The following is a 15,006-nucleotide window of genomic DNA, read 5'->3' on the forward strand; positions in this document are numbered from 1 at the left end:
TTAACCCCCCCAAAAAAAACCCTACATTCTGTAAGTGGACATTTCTCAGTTAAAAAAGCAATGGTAATTTACAATGTTTAACCCATTTGCCATGCGCAGAAGCACCCCCTCATTGGTTGAAAAGAGCCATGTTAGTGGGGAGTGCTCATTTTGTTGGTAATGATGTGACTGTAATGTCAGAATGTGTGCATATCATAGGCAAGGCAGAACCAGCGAGTGCAGTTCCCAGTAAAGGAGCCTCCGTTCCTGGGAAACTTGCATCCTCTCTTGGTACTGCTCGGGGGCATGCTTTGGCGACCCCAACCACGAACTTGCTTCAGCATTGGTCACTGGTTAAGCATTTTTGTGACTTTGGTTTATATGCCTCTGTGACGTCATTGTTCCAACCGAACAAGAACCAAAGGTTGGAGTTGGTTCTGCGCCAGTTCAAAATGGCAGAAAATAAACAGGCAATTTTTGTCGTCCCTCAAACGAGTGAATTATACATTTTACAAATTTTTGTTACATGCAGCGAATTAAGGAGATACTTTCTTCTAGAACAAACCTGAAAAGAGAGAGCAGCACTGATCAGAAACCTGTCAAATATTGAGTGAAAATGATGTTCATCAACAGTGTCGTCTGCCTCCTTGTGCTTTCCTCTGTCTGATCACGTAACCGTTTCTGGTTCTTCATTTTTGTGGGCCAACCTTAATATGTTCCTTGTTACTACTTTGATGTCACAAACACTTTTCGGTTACGGGTCTCCAAAACACACCCCAGGGCAGATTGGCAGGACAATTGTAAATTTTAAAAAATCATTGGAATAAAATTTTACGTCCAGAATAACGGCAAAGAAAGAGAAGAGGGCAATGACAGCGTTACCTTGAATCCAAAAGTCAGGAAGTGCATGATATAGTCTAGTGCCCCAGCTCCTTCCACATCGCCGCCATTGACATTCATGGCATCTTTGAACTGGTCGGCGTAGGAGGCATTGCCAAGTTTAAGACGGTCCATGTTGACGTGAGTGATAGCAACCACTCGGTCCAGGATGCTAGCATAATCTGCGTTTCATAAGCAAAGCATGAAAGCCTCGGGAAAAATATCAAACTATTTTAGAAGGGTGAGTTTTAAATAAAAAGACTTGAAAGGCTTGCAAGAAAAAAAGGTAGGACACTGCAATGTTAGTGTCAAAGTGGACCTGGTGAGTCATTGTAATGCAAAACTCGTGCTTTGCTTTCTGTACATATCTGCACTGAATTTTTCATGTACTTTTTAACGTCAACACTGTGTCGGAAAAAATTTTGACAACCGCAGGGATCTTATGTACCGTTTTCTGTGGTGTTGGAGTAATTTGGTATATTTCCCCATGCAAATACTGATGAATCTGGCCATGTATGTGAACAGATGATTTTCAGGACAATCCCCTGATGGCTGAACGAGTGTGTTCAGGGGAAAAAAGGGAATGTCCAGGACGAGTCATCCAGTAAAAGCAGCTGGCACAGTGCTTCTGCCACTACGAGGGGCCTTCCTGATGCTTGGAGTCAGTGGTGAGGGATTTACTCTCCGTGGTAATTTCACGAAATGAGGGCCTGATGTTTCGATTCTAGCAGAATGTTTCTCAAAGGGAAAGATTCTACAAGAAAGATTCGGCTAGGATCAAAACGTCAGACCCTCCACATTTTTTGTATTTTACATCTAGGCCACTGTAGTCAGCAAGCAGTTTGCAGCAGTTTTCTATTACTTATGTTCTGGTAATATTTTACGTAATATATATTTTAATTCAACAGAAAATTGATACTCTTCAATGGGAATTGCTTATGCATGATATATCAGTTTGCAAATGGTTTACCATTTCCACTGCTCGTCAAGGGAGGATCTTTACACAAAATAGACTATTACCCACTATTATTTTTTGTGCAGGCTGGATAAAGTAAAAGAAAGAGTGAAGATTGTAATTGGAGAGAAGACTAACCATCATCGTTGATGATGGTCACCACCGTCTTCTTGAGCCGGCCAAGCTGGGCCCCGCCTGTGGGTTCAAACAGCTCAATCTGGAAGCTCTCATCCTTCTCATACTCCTGGTCATCAATGATGGGAATTTCAATTTCCTTCTCCTTCTCATTGTGCTCAAAGACCAGCGTGCCCTCCCCGCCCACGTAGTCCTTGCCATTGACCGCCTCCATGTCCTTGGTGCGCCACTGGACCTCCACCTTGCCGTCCACACCCTGGTTACGGCTGACGGGGACAAAGACACTGCCCGCACTCTCCTTGATCAGGTAGCTGGTCTTGGTGAACTCAAAGACTCCGGGCTCTGGGGAATAAAAGATTGTCCATCAATAATCAATCAAATGTCGACACATTTTTGCAGAAACAAATTTACTTCAGATGGACGGACATTTTGTACTTTCACACTGATAACAATCCTTGAGTACTAAAGCTAGGCATATTAATACAATTATTTCTCTTTACCGAAAGGATACCGTACCATGCACAGGTGTTTAAAACAACCCAATACCGGGAGATCTAGTACCAGAGTTTGTACAGTCACTAATGGCTTCCACTGGACTAGTAAAAAGGAATTCTTGAGAATGGTGTACAAAACACAAGGGAGTTTGGAGAAGATGACCAATTTTTCACCACACTTGTTCTTCAGCATGATGTTAAGCAAGCGCGGCTTTTACTCTGCTTACTGCTTCCAGTCTCCATGAAATATGCAGAGCCAGGCTCTATTAGTGAATTTAATCATGTGCTCAGCAGTGCCATGAAATTGGGACTTGGACTCAAGTCTCACCGTCATCGTTCATGATGATGACCTGCATGACTGAGCGATGTCCCAGGCAAGCCTCCTCACTGGGGTCCATGGCCAGCTTGACAAAGAACGTCTCATCTGGCTCCCACTCATTATCGTCAATGATCTCAATCTCGATGATCTTCTCCGTCTCGCCTGGCTCAAAGACCAGGGTGCTTCGTTGGGCAATGTAGTCTGAGCCAGCCTCTGCCGTGCCATTAACCGTCTCATACCTGCAGGATTATTGAGCCGATGGGAGTCAGGTTTAGAAGAATCCAGCAACATTTTATTGCATATTCCTGATGGCCCCCTTTAATGGTGGAAAGCACATTGTTGGATTTTGTATATAATATCACAGGCACATTGGCTACATGTACATACGATAGTCATCGCAAACTTTAATACCATTGGCGGGGGCCACTGAAAATGACTTTTGACAGTATTACAATCACTGAATTTGTCTATGAATGCAAAGCAACTTTTCCATTATTTAGGGAATCGCTTTATCATACACCCTATCGGAAGTGTGAAAAATTAGAGAATTCAGAACTATTGGGAAAAAATTATCAAAATGCACCTGACTAAATTGACATTTATGAACTCTGATCTTTTCATGTCTGCTAAACTACTCTATAAAATTTCACCTATAATGGGGGCCGTCAGTCTGCTAACAGACTATAGGATTAAAATATGCAATTAAAACAAGGTCAGCATTGATTATGATGGCGCAATTGGCGAACACATCACAATTGGAAAACAGCAGTGGAGCCACTTAATGGACGATGAGATTACGTCTCTATAACTGTGCCACCTAATGATTACCACTCAGTTGTCAAATATCAAGAATAAATTATGAAAATGACTGGTTTAAGCAAACTCCATACAGTAGACATACATGTAATTGTGCTGATTTATTTGACTTATTTGGGCTTCTTGTTTTGGGAAGGAAGTAGGGAAACGCTGCACTTTTTCTAATGTTGCTATTTCACCGTTAAAAAAAAAACGCAAACAGAGAATCATTCTCTTGTTTGTCCTGTCCACTTGTCATTTTGCCTTTGAGAAAGATTCTGCTAGGATCAAAACGTCAGGCCCTCCATATTTTGAGATTTGTATTTTAGATCAGTAAGATTTGAAGCTTTGCATGATGGAAGAGACACCAGAGTGTGCCAGGGGACCCTTATGCCAAGGGGGGGAGGAGACAGGGGTGGCTTCGGGTAGAGAAAACCCTAACGCCTGGGGTGGGGGTATGGGTTTCGGGTATAGGGGACCCTACTGCTCGGGAGTGGGTGTCTGCTTGGGTGCTAGTAGTGGGCGCCAGATGTCGCTGCGCTTGAAACTGATGTCTTGGGGTACGGTGTTGTCCCCTTCCCCTTGGCATAAGGGTCCCCTATAACCGAACCCAGGGTTTTCCGCCAATTCCGTCACCCCACACTGCCACAGGATCCAACACCTTCATGCAACAGCGCACGCCTGAGTTACACAGCCCGAGAATCCCCTTCCACGCCCCACCGCTTCCGGATTACCTTTATAACCAGGCTATCAACTCCAGTCCGGCACACTCGCCTGAGGACAGCCACAGCACACTGGCCGAAACAACGAGTTAACACTCACCGGTTCTTTCAAGAACCATACCTCGCACAAAAGTGATTGATTCCATGGTGTACCCACATACCAATTTCTTGTATTTTAGGTCATTAGAGTCAGCAAGCAGTTTGCAGCAGTATTGTATTACATACATGTATCTTTGAAAAAAATAACTGGTCATTGCATTAATTTAATGGCTAATTTAGCAACATTTCTTTTCGGGTGGGAGTTTTTTATACATGTAGTTACATGTAAAACAAATTTACATTCAGTTTTGGAACCAGTGAAAGGCTTAACAAATATTTCCTCAAAAAGTAAAACGTTTCCGGGTGATTGGAAAGTCTTTTCTGTGACCCTTGACAATAAAACTTTGGTGCACACTGCTTGCAAGCCAATGCTTCACTTAAAAATGTACATGGTCGTCTGGAGACAGGATCCACATGTAGTTTAACAAAAGGCATTCACGCCCCCACAAATTCCAAAACTATACAGAAGGAATTGCTGGAGGTGGTACTGCATGCAGGAGCTCAATATTTCAATTCAAGCATCTGAACTGTACCATTAAAGAGTTTGTCTTACTTTAAGTTATTGGACACAGTTCAGTGAACCGTTGTCAAACATTCATGTAGTTGCCATCCCAGCACTGGTAAGGATGTGTGACTCTTCGCTATTTCAGAGTTGAAAGTCTCTGAAGGTTGAGCCACTGACACTGACTGTGATATGCGCCAATGCTTTTGGGCATTGCATTTTCCTGCTTGATAATGGCTGAGGGGACAAATAGCTTGATAATGTCCCCAGGGAGAGATGTCGGAACTAGACTAGCAGGTGGGACATTTACCAATCAAATAAATAAAAGTGGATTCATGGCAACGTGCATTTATAAGGGGAAATGTACAACATGGGATAAAAAGTCACAGCATACACATTCACTTAAATGACCCGAGTCAGACAGATCGAGGTCACTGAACTACATGTACATGTACCAAGGGTTAACAATGTGAAGCTCTTCTCCAATTCTTCTCTCACTCTGCCTCACCATGAAACTCTTGCCAAAATCTGGCTTTTCCATTCCAACAATTCATCAAAATGTTGATATTCTGAGAATTTCATGTTCTTGCTTCCCCCTCCCATCTCTTTGATTGAACTTTGGCCTCATGACTTATAAATTTCTTTTAAAATTAAAAACAAGATGATATTGAGGGAATTGTGTACCTTACAACTGCCTGGACGCTCATGAGTCCAAAGCGCTCCACCACGATATGCACTTTCTTTTCATTCTCGTACACGGCGCAGGAGGAGGCTCTAAACTCCACCACAGCCTTGGTGCCTCCCGCCGAGTGGTCAGTCTGCGGCAGGTTGGCTGGCAGTTCTTTGTTCTTGATCTTTTGATACAGCTGAACAGAGAAACAGAAAAAAAGACAGGGTTACCACAGAATCAGAGGATGGGGTGAGGTTGTTGTGTTTGGAAACTCTGTCTTTTTTTGGTTAATCAGCGGCCCATGCAAGTGACACCTCCGTCAAGTCATTTCCATCAGTTAATATGCAGTTATTACCAATGAAGTGTGACTATCAATGGACCCCAAAGAGTATAGGATTATGGATCCGTGTACAAACAATCCCATGTACCCAGTGTGGGCATCCTTTGTTTCAATATTGTAAACCAGATCAACAAGCAATAAGCATGAAGCTGAAAGCACCATGGACACATCCCATGACCTATGGTCACACACAACTGAATAAACTTCATACAATTTGATATTAATGAAGAAATATACTAACACACACCATTGCAAAATTGAAAATATCCAATATCAAATATAATACAGAATATGTATGGGAGAGGAACCCCCCCCCCAAAAAAAACTTGAACATCCTGTGAAGATGCAATCCAAGGAAAGAGTTAAAAAATCAAAGTGTTTATCATTGGATAATTCTAACACAAACTATTGACCACTTTTTGATGGATTTCCTACTTTAGTTTTGATAACTTTGAACAAAATGTCCTCGTGTTCAAAATGTATGGATGCCAGTTCACAGCTTCTGATGTTGTGAAGTACATGTACCTTTTGCCTTTGACGTGAACCTCTTAACTGAATGCACTTTTACCCCCCCCCAAAAAAAATGCACAGATAGTGCCACTCTGGCAAGATGAAAGTATCCCTGTTTTAAACATGCTAAGTTGATAGCAAACTTTGAGAAGGGAAGTCAGAAAGGAGATGATTTTGCCAAATGACACATGCTCCTCTTCTACATACTCCTGAGCAAGGAATTACAGCTGCAGGGTCCAGTCCACTGATTCAAGCCCCATTGAAAACAGTGTAAAATCAGCACTGTTCAGGGCCCAGTAACATGCACGCCAACATCCCTGAGATTTCTGAAACACAAACGAAATTCTTGGCTGGTCACTTATCTTTCAATTTCTTTTCAATTTTTTTTGGGCTAACCAATTACATTTTTAATTATTCCCACAAAACAAAATCACCCCCCAAAAAGTGATTTTTCTGAAGTCTGATTGCAGCCATTTTTCCAGTGGCAACCCTCAACTTTCTCTTGCACTTAGGAACATTTTTCAACCGTAGTTTTTAGCCCTTCTGCTCTCATATGAAAGCTCAAAGACCCAGGGAGTTGATCCCGGCAACGATTTACACAATCTCATCATTTTGGGGGCCAAACAATCTCCTTTTTCAAAAGATACTGTGGGGGCACTTTTAATGCTAATGAGCTGGCCAGAAATTCTCACTTGAATTAGTGGTCTGCACCCTGAAAGACCAACCTGTTTGGCATCCAGTGACACACCCACAGGCTATGTGTATCGACTACGCTGTAATGGATTCCTCCATCATTATCTCAATATGGACAACTATTACACGCAGAATGAAAGGCATCTGCCCATCTGCTGGCAGCATTAGGGATATTTATAAATAAACACACCAGCCCCAGTCACTGTGGAATTACCAGTATTCATTTACAGTGTGCTTAACAGCCACGCTTACATGTATACATGTATGTGGATGTGCCAAAATATGGTGCCTTGTGGAGACCTAGGAGAATGGGTTGAATAGGTCTCCACAAGGAATTTCTAACGGTGTATAGGTCTCCACAAGGATACATCCATTCTGAAATTTGTATCCTTGTGGAGACATGGCTTTGTCCTCCAGTACTAATTCGGTCACGTGTGAAAAAATGTTTTGAAAATGCTCCCATTTCAACTCAAATCACTCTCCCGGACTGAAATTTCAACCGGTTGTCCCTGTTATGAAACACTTCAATTTGCGACCGATTCCTACACATTAAAATTTCTCCTATATAAGTAATTTCCAAATATCAGTTTCGTGAATCCTTGTGGAGACCTATTCTCCTTTAAAAAATTCCTTGTGGAGACCTATTCAACCCATTCTTCTGGGTCTCCACAAGGCACCATATTTCCGCACAAATTTCGGAATGGGTGTACATGTATGTGTACAGTGCGGATCTATCTTACAAGCATGTACAGTAACAACTGCTGTATCTTTTCACCAACACGTACATGTACATGTACACTGTTGAATTAAACATAAATTCCTGTCTAACTTGTACAGGTGAACGTGTAGTGCTGGGACCTATACTACATTTAGCTGATAAGCCAAAAAGATGCAGGTACATGTACGGCACCCTGAGTAAAACTGAGTTCACACTAACTGACTAATATCAGTAATATGTTAATGATCCAGCATTTTGACAGGCAAGTTTCATAACGTACATATATCATATACATGTACGTACACCTTTATGACTTTCCCAGTGCGTCCAATAATATTAGTACATGATAACCGACAGACTACAATGTAAAAGTCTTCAAAATGGACTTAGAAACCTCCCAATCATGAGTGCCCAGGCATTTCACCGCAGAAACAATATTTCAAAAGACGGAAAAACATAATTTCTTTCGTTGCTGGAAAAATAAGCATGATTTGCATTTACATGTATTTTCCTAAGCAAATAAAACTGAAAAAAGTAAAGTTACATGTACCGAAAGCATTCATCTTTAACAGCGTGAATTAAATCTGAGCAATTTTACTGTATAATATCAATGACAAACAAACGTAAAGGTCCAAGGAGACATGTGCCGGGTTCCATGTTTGTTCCCATATGTTGCAAAAATAATAAAATATTCACGATTTTGTTGAGCCTGAATGGCACATTTACCTTGTTTATCTGCTATATATTTAATTATCATTCATGTGTCTAACTTGTTGAATTAGCCTGTGACAGCTGTTTCTCTTGATTTGTCCTGTACTGCTGGGCACATCCACACACAAGCTATGGCTTTTAAGTTGCCTCAGTAATGTGAAAGGAAAGGTTACTGAAGTGAACTGAATCAAATCCAATCGACCCAATCTGGTCAAATCATCACAAAACGCAAGATAGAGTAAAGCAAATTCTGAGCTCCACAAAAAAATGGCAGATGTGGTACAGGTACATGGAGCTGATGATGAATGGATCCCATTCTCCACTCAAGAGGACGCAATTAGATCAGAAATGCAGCATGCGTGACCTCACAGGTGCATCACTAGTTCCTGAATGCACATGATAACCTCAAGTGGGATGTGCCCATTTTATTTTCACTGCAGCAGCCATTTCATGGGTGTATACCTTAAGATCATTCACCTACATGTATGAATAGAAGTGGAAATAAAGACTTCACTACAAATGTTCGTTTTTTAAAATGCCATTAACATTGTTAGTAGTTTTTTAGAAATTAACACTTACCACTGAATTTCATAATTTGAAAAAAATTTTAAAAACCTGTAATTCTAATCAGTGATTTATTTTTCTTAAAATCCTAGTGGTCTTTAGTCCTGCTCTGGTTTTCTGTTAGCAATTCTTGTTGAGAGTAAACCGTATGTGCCAATATTCTGCATTCAAAAGGCCAATTGAACAAAACAACATCTTAAACAAGGTCCCAAAGCTGCAGCAAAACTGACCCATCACAGATACATGGCAAAATGTCTTTCCGTACCTTCGAGCCATGCTCTTCTCGGCACGATAATCATGTTAAGTGCAAATTTCCCATCTCTAAGACATGGTGATGCTGGAAAGTCCTAAAGCATGAAAGATGCAGCCTCATCCAGTGACCTTTTCTTTTATGGGGCAACTTCTATCAAATGATAGCATGCCTGGCATGAAAAAAATTTTGATCTTGAAATGAATCAACCTGGTGTCATCATATACAACTGTACATTCTTGGAAAAACTAGACACATTTCATTTTCAAAAGGTGGAAAAAACCTGTATGCTTTGTTATAAAGCATCCAAAAATTAATTCAGATCTCCGCGGTGCAAATCCGTCCTTAAAAAATAGTTGTTCGCGGTACCCAATGCATCCGACTGGACCCAGCCAGCGGACACCGGCAAGCTCGGTGGTCGAGTGGTAAAAGACATCTGCACTAAGTAGTAAGCAGGAAGTCGTGGGTTCGAGTCCCACCCGAGTATGCTTGTGGTTTTTCACAAGCCTTCAGGGGCAAACACGGAGTAAAATACAGTGTCACAATACACTTCTGGCAGGGCAAAAATCCAAAATTGACAGCTCTGCTTACTTAGCTTGAAAGGTGTTTGAAGTGCATTCTAAGCTGTCACAAAGCTGTGGCATTTTACAATTTAATGCTGCAGAACACTTGCTTGCTGTTAAAGATGCAAGTACGAGTACATTGTAGGTATGCATGATTAATTGTTTTCTAAATGTTGTGAAAAGGAATCTAACACGCTGTACATATACCGGTACATGTACGTGAACTAAGCTACACTGGAATATTTGCACTTCTGGCAGAATTACATGGCTAAGTCCTTTCAGTTAGTGATCTTTCTAGCTGACCTATTTCCTTTAGAACACCTGGTTTGCTTGAAATGCCAGAGTGTAAACTCTTTAACACCTATTTAGAGGTCAAGTCCTTAAAAATACATGTAACTGCATGTAAATACACAGAAGTACACATGTAATCGGCTGAAATGTAAACAAGTCTACAGTATACATTAAGTGACTTGTTTCAGCAAACATCGTTTGTGCCTCTCTGAGCTTTAGCAGATGAATTGAAAGTGCAACACCACCCCATCACCCATTTATCATGGACTCTGAATCCAGAGATACCGGTAGTGTCTTGCAGAGCTGTGCAATGGCTATCGCCTTGGCGATCAATATTTTATGAGGATGCTTGGCTAAGCGTAACGAGCATATTAAGCACACTGTTGATAATTTTTTTTTTTATTGCTGCCTTAGCCTGAGGTGGTGCCTGGAAAGCTGACCGACAGTACACTGTGATATGCATGGCCTACATCCTGAACAAACTGTTGGCGAGTAGACAACTGTTGAAATTACTTGTGCATGCTGAACATGAAAAGTTACACAAAGACAAGAAAAAGTCTACTGTCAACATTTTTTAAGAAGAGTTAATTTCCTTGCAAAAATGTAAATACATGGAAAGAGCAACTTACCAACTGGAAAAATTTTAAAATATTTGAAAAGATGGACAATGTATTTTGTAGAAACTTTACCAAAAGCAATGATTTTTTTTTCAGTGCACATTAATCTCAATTATTCATTCTCAAGTTACGGTCAGGGAGTCAGGTTGTTGTAGTGGTTCTTTCCAAGCCTTCCACCTCAGCGGTCCGGGTTCGAATCCTGTCTTGGTCCACATGTGAATTGGCTTTTCAGTTGCTACTGATTTCATGGGTTTTACCCAAATTATTCCTCTGGGGTTTTCTCCCACCTCCCAAATTGTAATTGCTTCTCACTGTCTCCTCTCTACAGGTTTCTTCAGGCTTATGGGCTACAGTGCCTGGGCACTTTTAAGGAATCCTTGGTGTCATTACCAGAAATGAACGATATTAATACTAAACATTACAAACCAACATAGACCCTACCTTCGGAATCCCTCCAGTTTTGAACAACATTTTTTGGGTCAAGAAAACTTTGCCATTTATTTTCTTCTGCACAAAGTTGACTTCAACAAAACTGGAACACGTTATAATGCACCTACCGGTACATCCCCTACCCCTCCGCGGTCTTGTGTCAGTGTGTGGTCACATTTTGTGAGTCCCCAACTGCGGATCCTGGTCACTTACAAAACATTTTCGTCAAAAACCCTCCTTTGGTTTTACAGCACAAATGTGCACAAGTGCCCAAGGTCACTCTCTTGCATGTTGGTGCGGTGCACAACATGACACAGCTGTGCTTCTTTGAGGTGTTTACCAAGTGACCCAAAGAGTGACTTCAGCATAGGAGGTATAATTAATTAACCCTCCTATGCTGAAGTCACTCTTTGGGTCATTTGGTGAACACCTCAAAGAAGCACAGCTGTGTTGTGTTGTGCACTGCACTAACTGTCCCTCACAGGAATATCAGATTGCACTTTTGTGCTGCCTAAGAACCGTGCTTCACTGTTTCATGTGCATAATTGTGCAGTAAACCAAATGCAGTGAAGAGGACTGCACAAAAGACCCTGGGTCATTTTGTGCTGACAACCTACTGTGTACACACTGAACCTGTGCATGTTTGAGTTCCATATAGAAACTACATGCTCACCAGTGACTGTGGGCATTTGTGCACATTTGTGCTGTAAAACCATAGGAGGGTTAATGCACTAATTAGAAAGGCAATCAGCTATGTACATGTACCTTGCCCTTGAATGTCACAGATTGGAACAAGGGCCAGACTCGGCATCATAAGCCCTAGTTACCGGTAGATGTACAAGTACTGTACCAGTATTACATGGACTCAACTTCACACTGGTGAGTGCTGGAGCTTTGAATTTTATTTCATGCTGATGCTCAGCTGTACAGTAGTGTACCAGATGGTCTGACACTTTTCCAGTATAAAATTCAAAGAGGGAAGTTAAAGCTTAAAAAACAACGGTGTGTATTTTATGACGCACTGAGGTATTTTCCTAGGCAATCAAATTTTATGAGGACCCCGGAATTGTTTGTAGGCCTTTGGCACAGTGCCTACTGTGCCCATTGGATAAACCAGCCCTAATAATTGGGCCTTAACTTTGCCCCAAGGGGTGGCGATTCAAGTTCGACTCTTACTTCCAGAACGCGAGGCTCCACCTCCTGCTCGATCTTCTTCTGCCCCAGCAGGGCCCTGGAGGCGTTGACGCGGTACCAGCTGCGGGAGTGCACCTCATGCTTCTGGGCCTCCAAGGCAATCAGCTGTGCGATGGTCGACTCGTCAAGATCCGGGTGCCGCCCAACCTCACGCATGAACTCAGCCACGGCCTTCTTGTCCACATGGCCGGCGGACAGGAACGGAGAACCTTCAGCTGTCGGAAGAATGCGGGGAGACCGATTAAATGTACATGTAGGGGTAGGAGGCCCTTTTACAGGTGGACACAGATAAATTATTCTAAGGCTATACCACTGTAGAGTGATGATGATGCCCCTTGAAATGGTTAAACACGTAACGCATTTGTTTTCTTACAGAATGGAGAATTTAGGAGGATTCTGAAGACTACTTGGGAAAACACTGTATCTAGGGAATTGAGGTGTCATTTTAGCCCCAACCTTCAAGGATGTATGTAAGGAACACACATGTAACACATTGTACACGAACATGGAGGACCTTCGTGGACCTTCTTTTTAATAAAGGAGATCCCTTGAGCAATTTTTTCAATTTTTTTCTGTGTACATGTATGTTCAGTTGACAATTGCACTTTCTGTACCATATGTCACACACTTGTGCATGCACATACCGGTCCTGGGTACATGCGTCAAGGAAACTCATCACGTCAGCTTTTCTACCGGTACATAAAAATCTAGTCATGTTAAATGTGAAAAACAGAAGCTTTACGTGGACAAGTACAGGTATACATGTATATGGCAACAAAACAACTATGCCTTGTTTACCAAATGTATACATGTACATGTACTAATACCTGGTGTCCTGATGAATATGATGGGGGTCCTTGGATAACTACATGTACATCATTACACGTGCTGATATTGACCTTAACATCCATTATTACGGCCTTTAAAATCATGGCTTTTAAAGAGTTTTTTTTGTAAACTGTGTTACTTCATAAAAATGCATGGCACCTTCACATCAAATTTCCATTTAACAACCATATACATGTACACAATAGGGCAAATATTATTGAACCATGCAACCATTTCAGACCAGAAAAACTAACTTGTGGTGAGAATTCGTCCCTATACCAACCTACCGACCACTACATCCTTTCGCTTTTGGTCTGATTATGCCCCATTCATGTACATGTACAAGTTTATACATGTACAGTACATTTGTTAAGTGATCTGGAAAAAACCTCACAATGAAATTTGTTGTTTTTATGTTTTATTGCCGAGGGTTTTCCTGGAAAATTTATCTCAGGTTTTCCTCCCACCTCCAAAACTGAACATTTCTGCACTGTCTTCATAATTGTCACTTCATCCTGTAATTGGGCTGGTTTGTAAATTATTTGAAATCTTCATCAATTGAACGAGGACACTGTGCTGAATTTCAAAACTGTCTGATTCATCATTCTAGGTTGTCTATACCTCGAGTTATGCTCTCGGGAAGTTATAAGAAACCTGCTGACCTCATTTTAAGAAATCAAGCTTTAAAGTTCTGAGATAAAATTTCATTGAGATTACACAAATTGGACTGACTGATAAATTTCTAATTCAAGTTGTAATTTCATCAAACAAGAATTATTTGGATACTGAAAAGGTAAATAAATCTGAAATTGTTCAATAAATATTAGGAGACTAATTTGCCATTATCTCCAAAACAAGTTCAGCAACATCCAATGGGTTTGCAGATCACATCACATATGGGGTGCATACATGTACTTGTATGTATTTGTTACTACAAAACCTGGGTACATGTACATTTAAACTGGAACAGGTTATATGAGTAGCATGAATGCAGGGAAATTGAATGGCAGCGACTGATAATCTGTCGGTGAACATGCATTAAGGTCACAAAGGTCAAGCAACCAGTCCCAACAATAGAATAGTTGCCGTTCCCTGCATTAAGGAAAATTTTTATGATGACAGCAAAGCAAGATGTCATCAATCAATGTGAAAATGCAGGCATTAAATGGACTATACTGTGCATGTACTCTTGTCTAGTTCTACTTTAATGTAGAAACAGATAAAAATGACAAAAATAACAAAAACCTATCATCAGTTAGTGTTAGTGTTCCCATTTTATTCATATTCCTGGCCTTGGAAAAAAGTCAAGTTGGCCATAGAAGTACCGGCTTCAAAACATGTATTGAAAAGCTTTCTAAAAACCATTAAACCCATTTTACTGTCAGAAGAGGCAAAAATACATGACTTATAGCAATTGCAATTTTTCACTTTCTGCACTTTTTGTGAGAATGCAACTGGTACTCAAGGAACAAGAGTTCTAAAAGAAACCAATCAAATTTGGTAATAAAGGGAAAAAGTCAAGAGACATTGATCTTTGGCCTCAATCTTCATCTAGCCCCAACAATGTGTATTTGACTTTTAAAAGTTGAGAAGGTTCCCAGAATTTTCTCAATTACTGAAACTTTACTATAGTTTCACAAAATGTTTATACACTGTACAGCTGTAATACAACTAATCAAACTTGTTTTGAAATGAAATTTGGTATTACTGCGTATCGTTGTACCACACACTTGAGACCAACTGTTACAT

General features: G+C 40.9%; 1 protein-coding gene across 3 annotated transcripts in view; it reads right to left on the reverse strand.

Annotated features, from left to right (window-relative positions):
• Positions 1 to 15,006, reverse strand: part of LOC110981857 (sodium/calcium exchanger 3-like) — a 35,330-nt gene that overhangs the window by 8,365 nt on the left and 11,959 nt on the right. For all 3 annotated transcript variants that reach the window (XR_015425902.1, XM_022239839.2, XM_022239840.2), the window contains exons 3-7: positions 12,412 to 12,644; positions 5,564 to 5,745; positions 2,771 to 3,000; positions 1,952 to 2,290; positions 862 to 1,040 (exon numbers count right to left, since the gene is read on the reverse strand). Coding sequence is in view for 2 of the 3 variants with exons in the window: in XM_022239839.2 (XP_022095531.1) it covers positions 862 to 1,040; positions 1,952 to 2,290; positions 2,771 to 3,000; positions 5,564 to 5,745; positions 12,412 to 12,644 (1,163 nt within the window). In the remaining variant the exon portion in view is untranslated. The remainder of the gene's footprint in view (positions 1 to 861; positions 1,041 to 1,951; positions 2,291 to 2,770; positions 3,001 to 5,563; positions 5,746 to 12,411; positions 12,645 to 15,006) is intronic.

The sequence above is a fragment of the Acanthaster planci genome, linkage group LG07 (genome assembly GCF_054643075.1).
Source record: "Acanthaster planci isolate LZ-2023a linkage group LG07, COTS_SCS, whole genome shotgun sequence".
Lineage (NCBI taxonomy): Eukaryota > Metazoa > Echinodermata > Asteroidea > Valvatida > Acanthasteridae > Acanthaster > Acanthaster planci.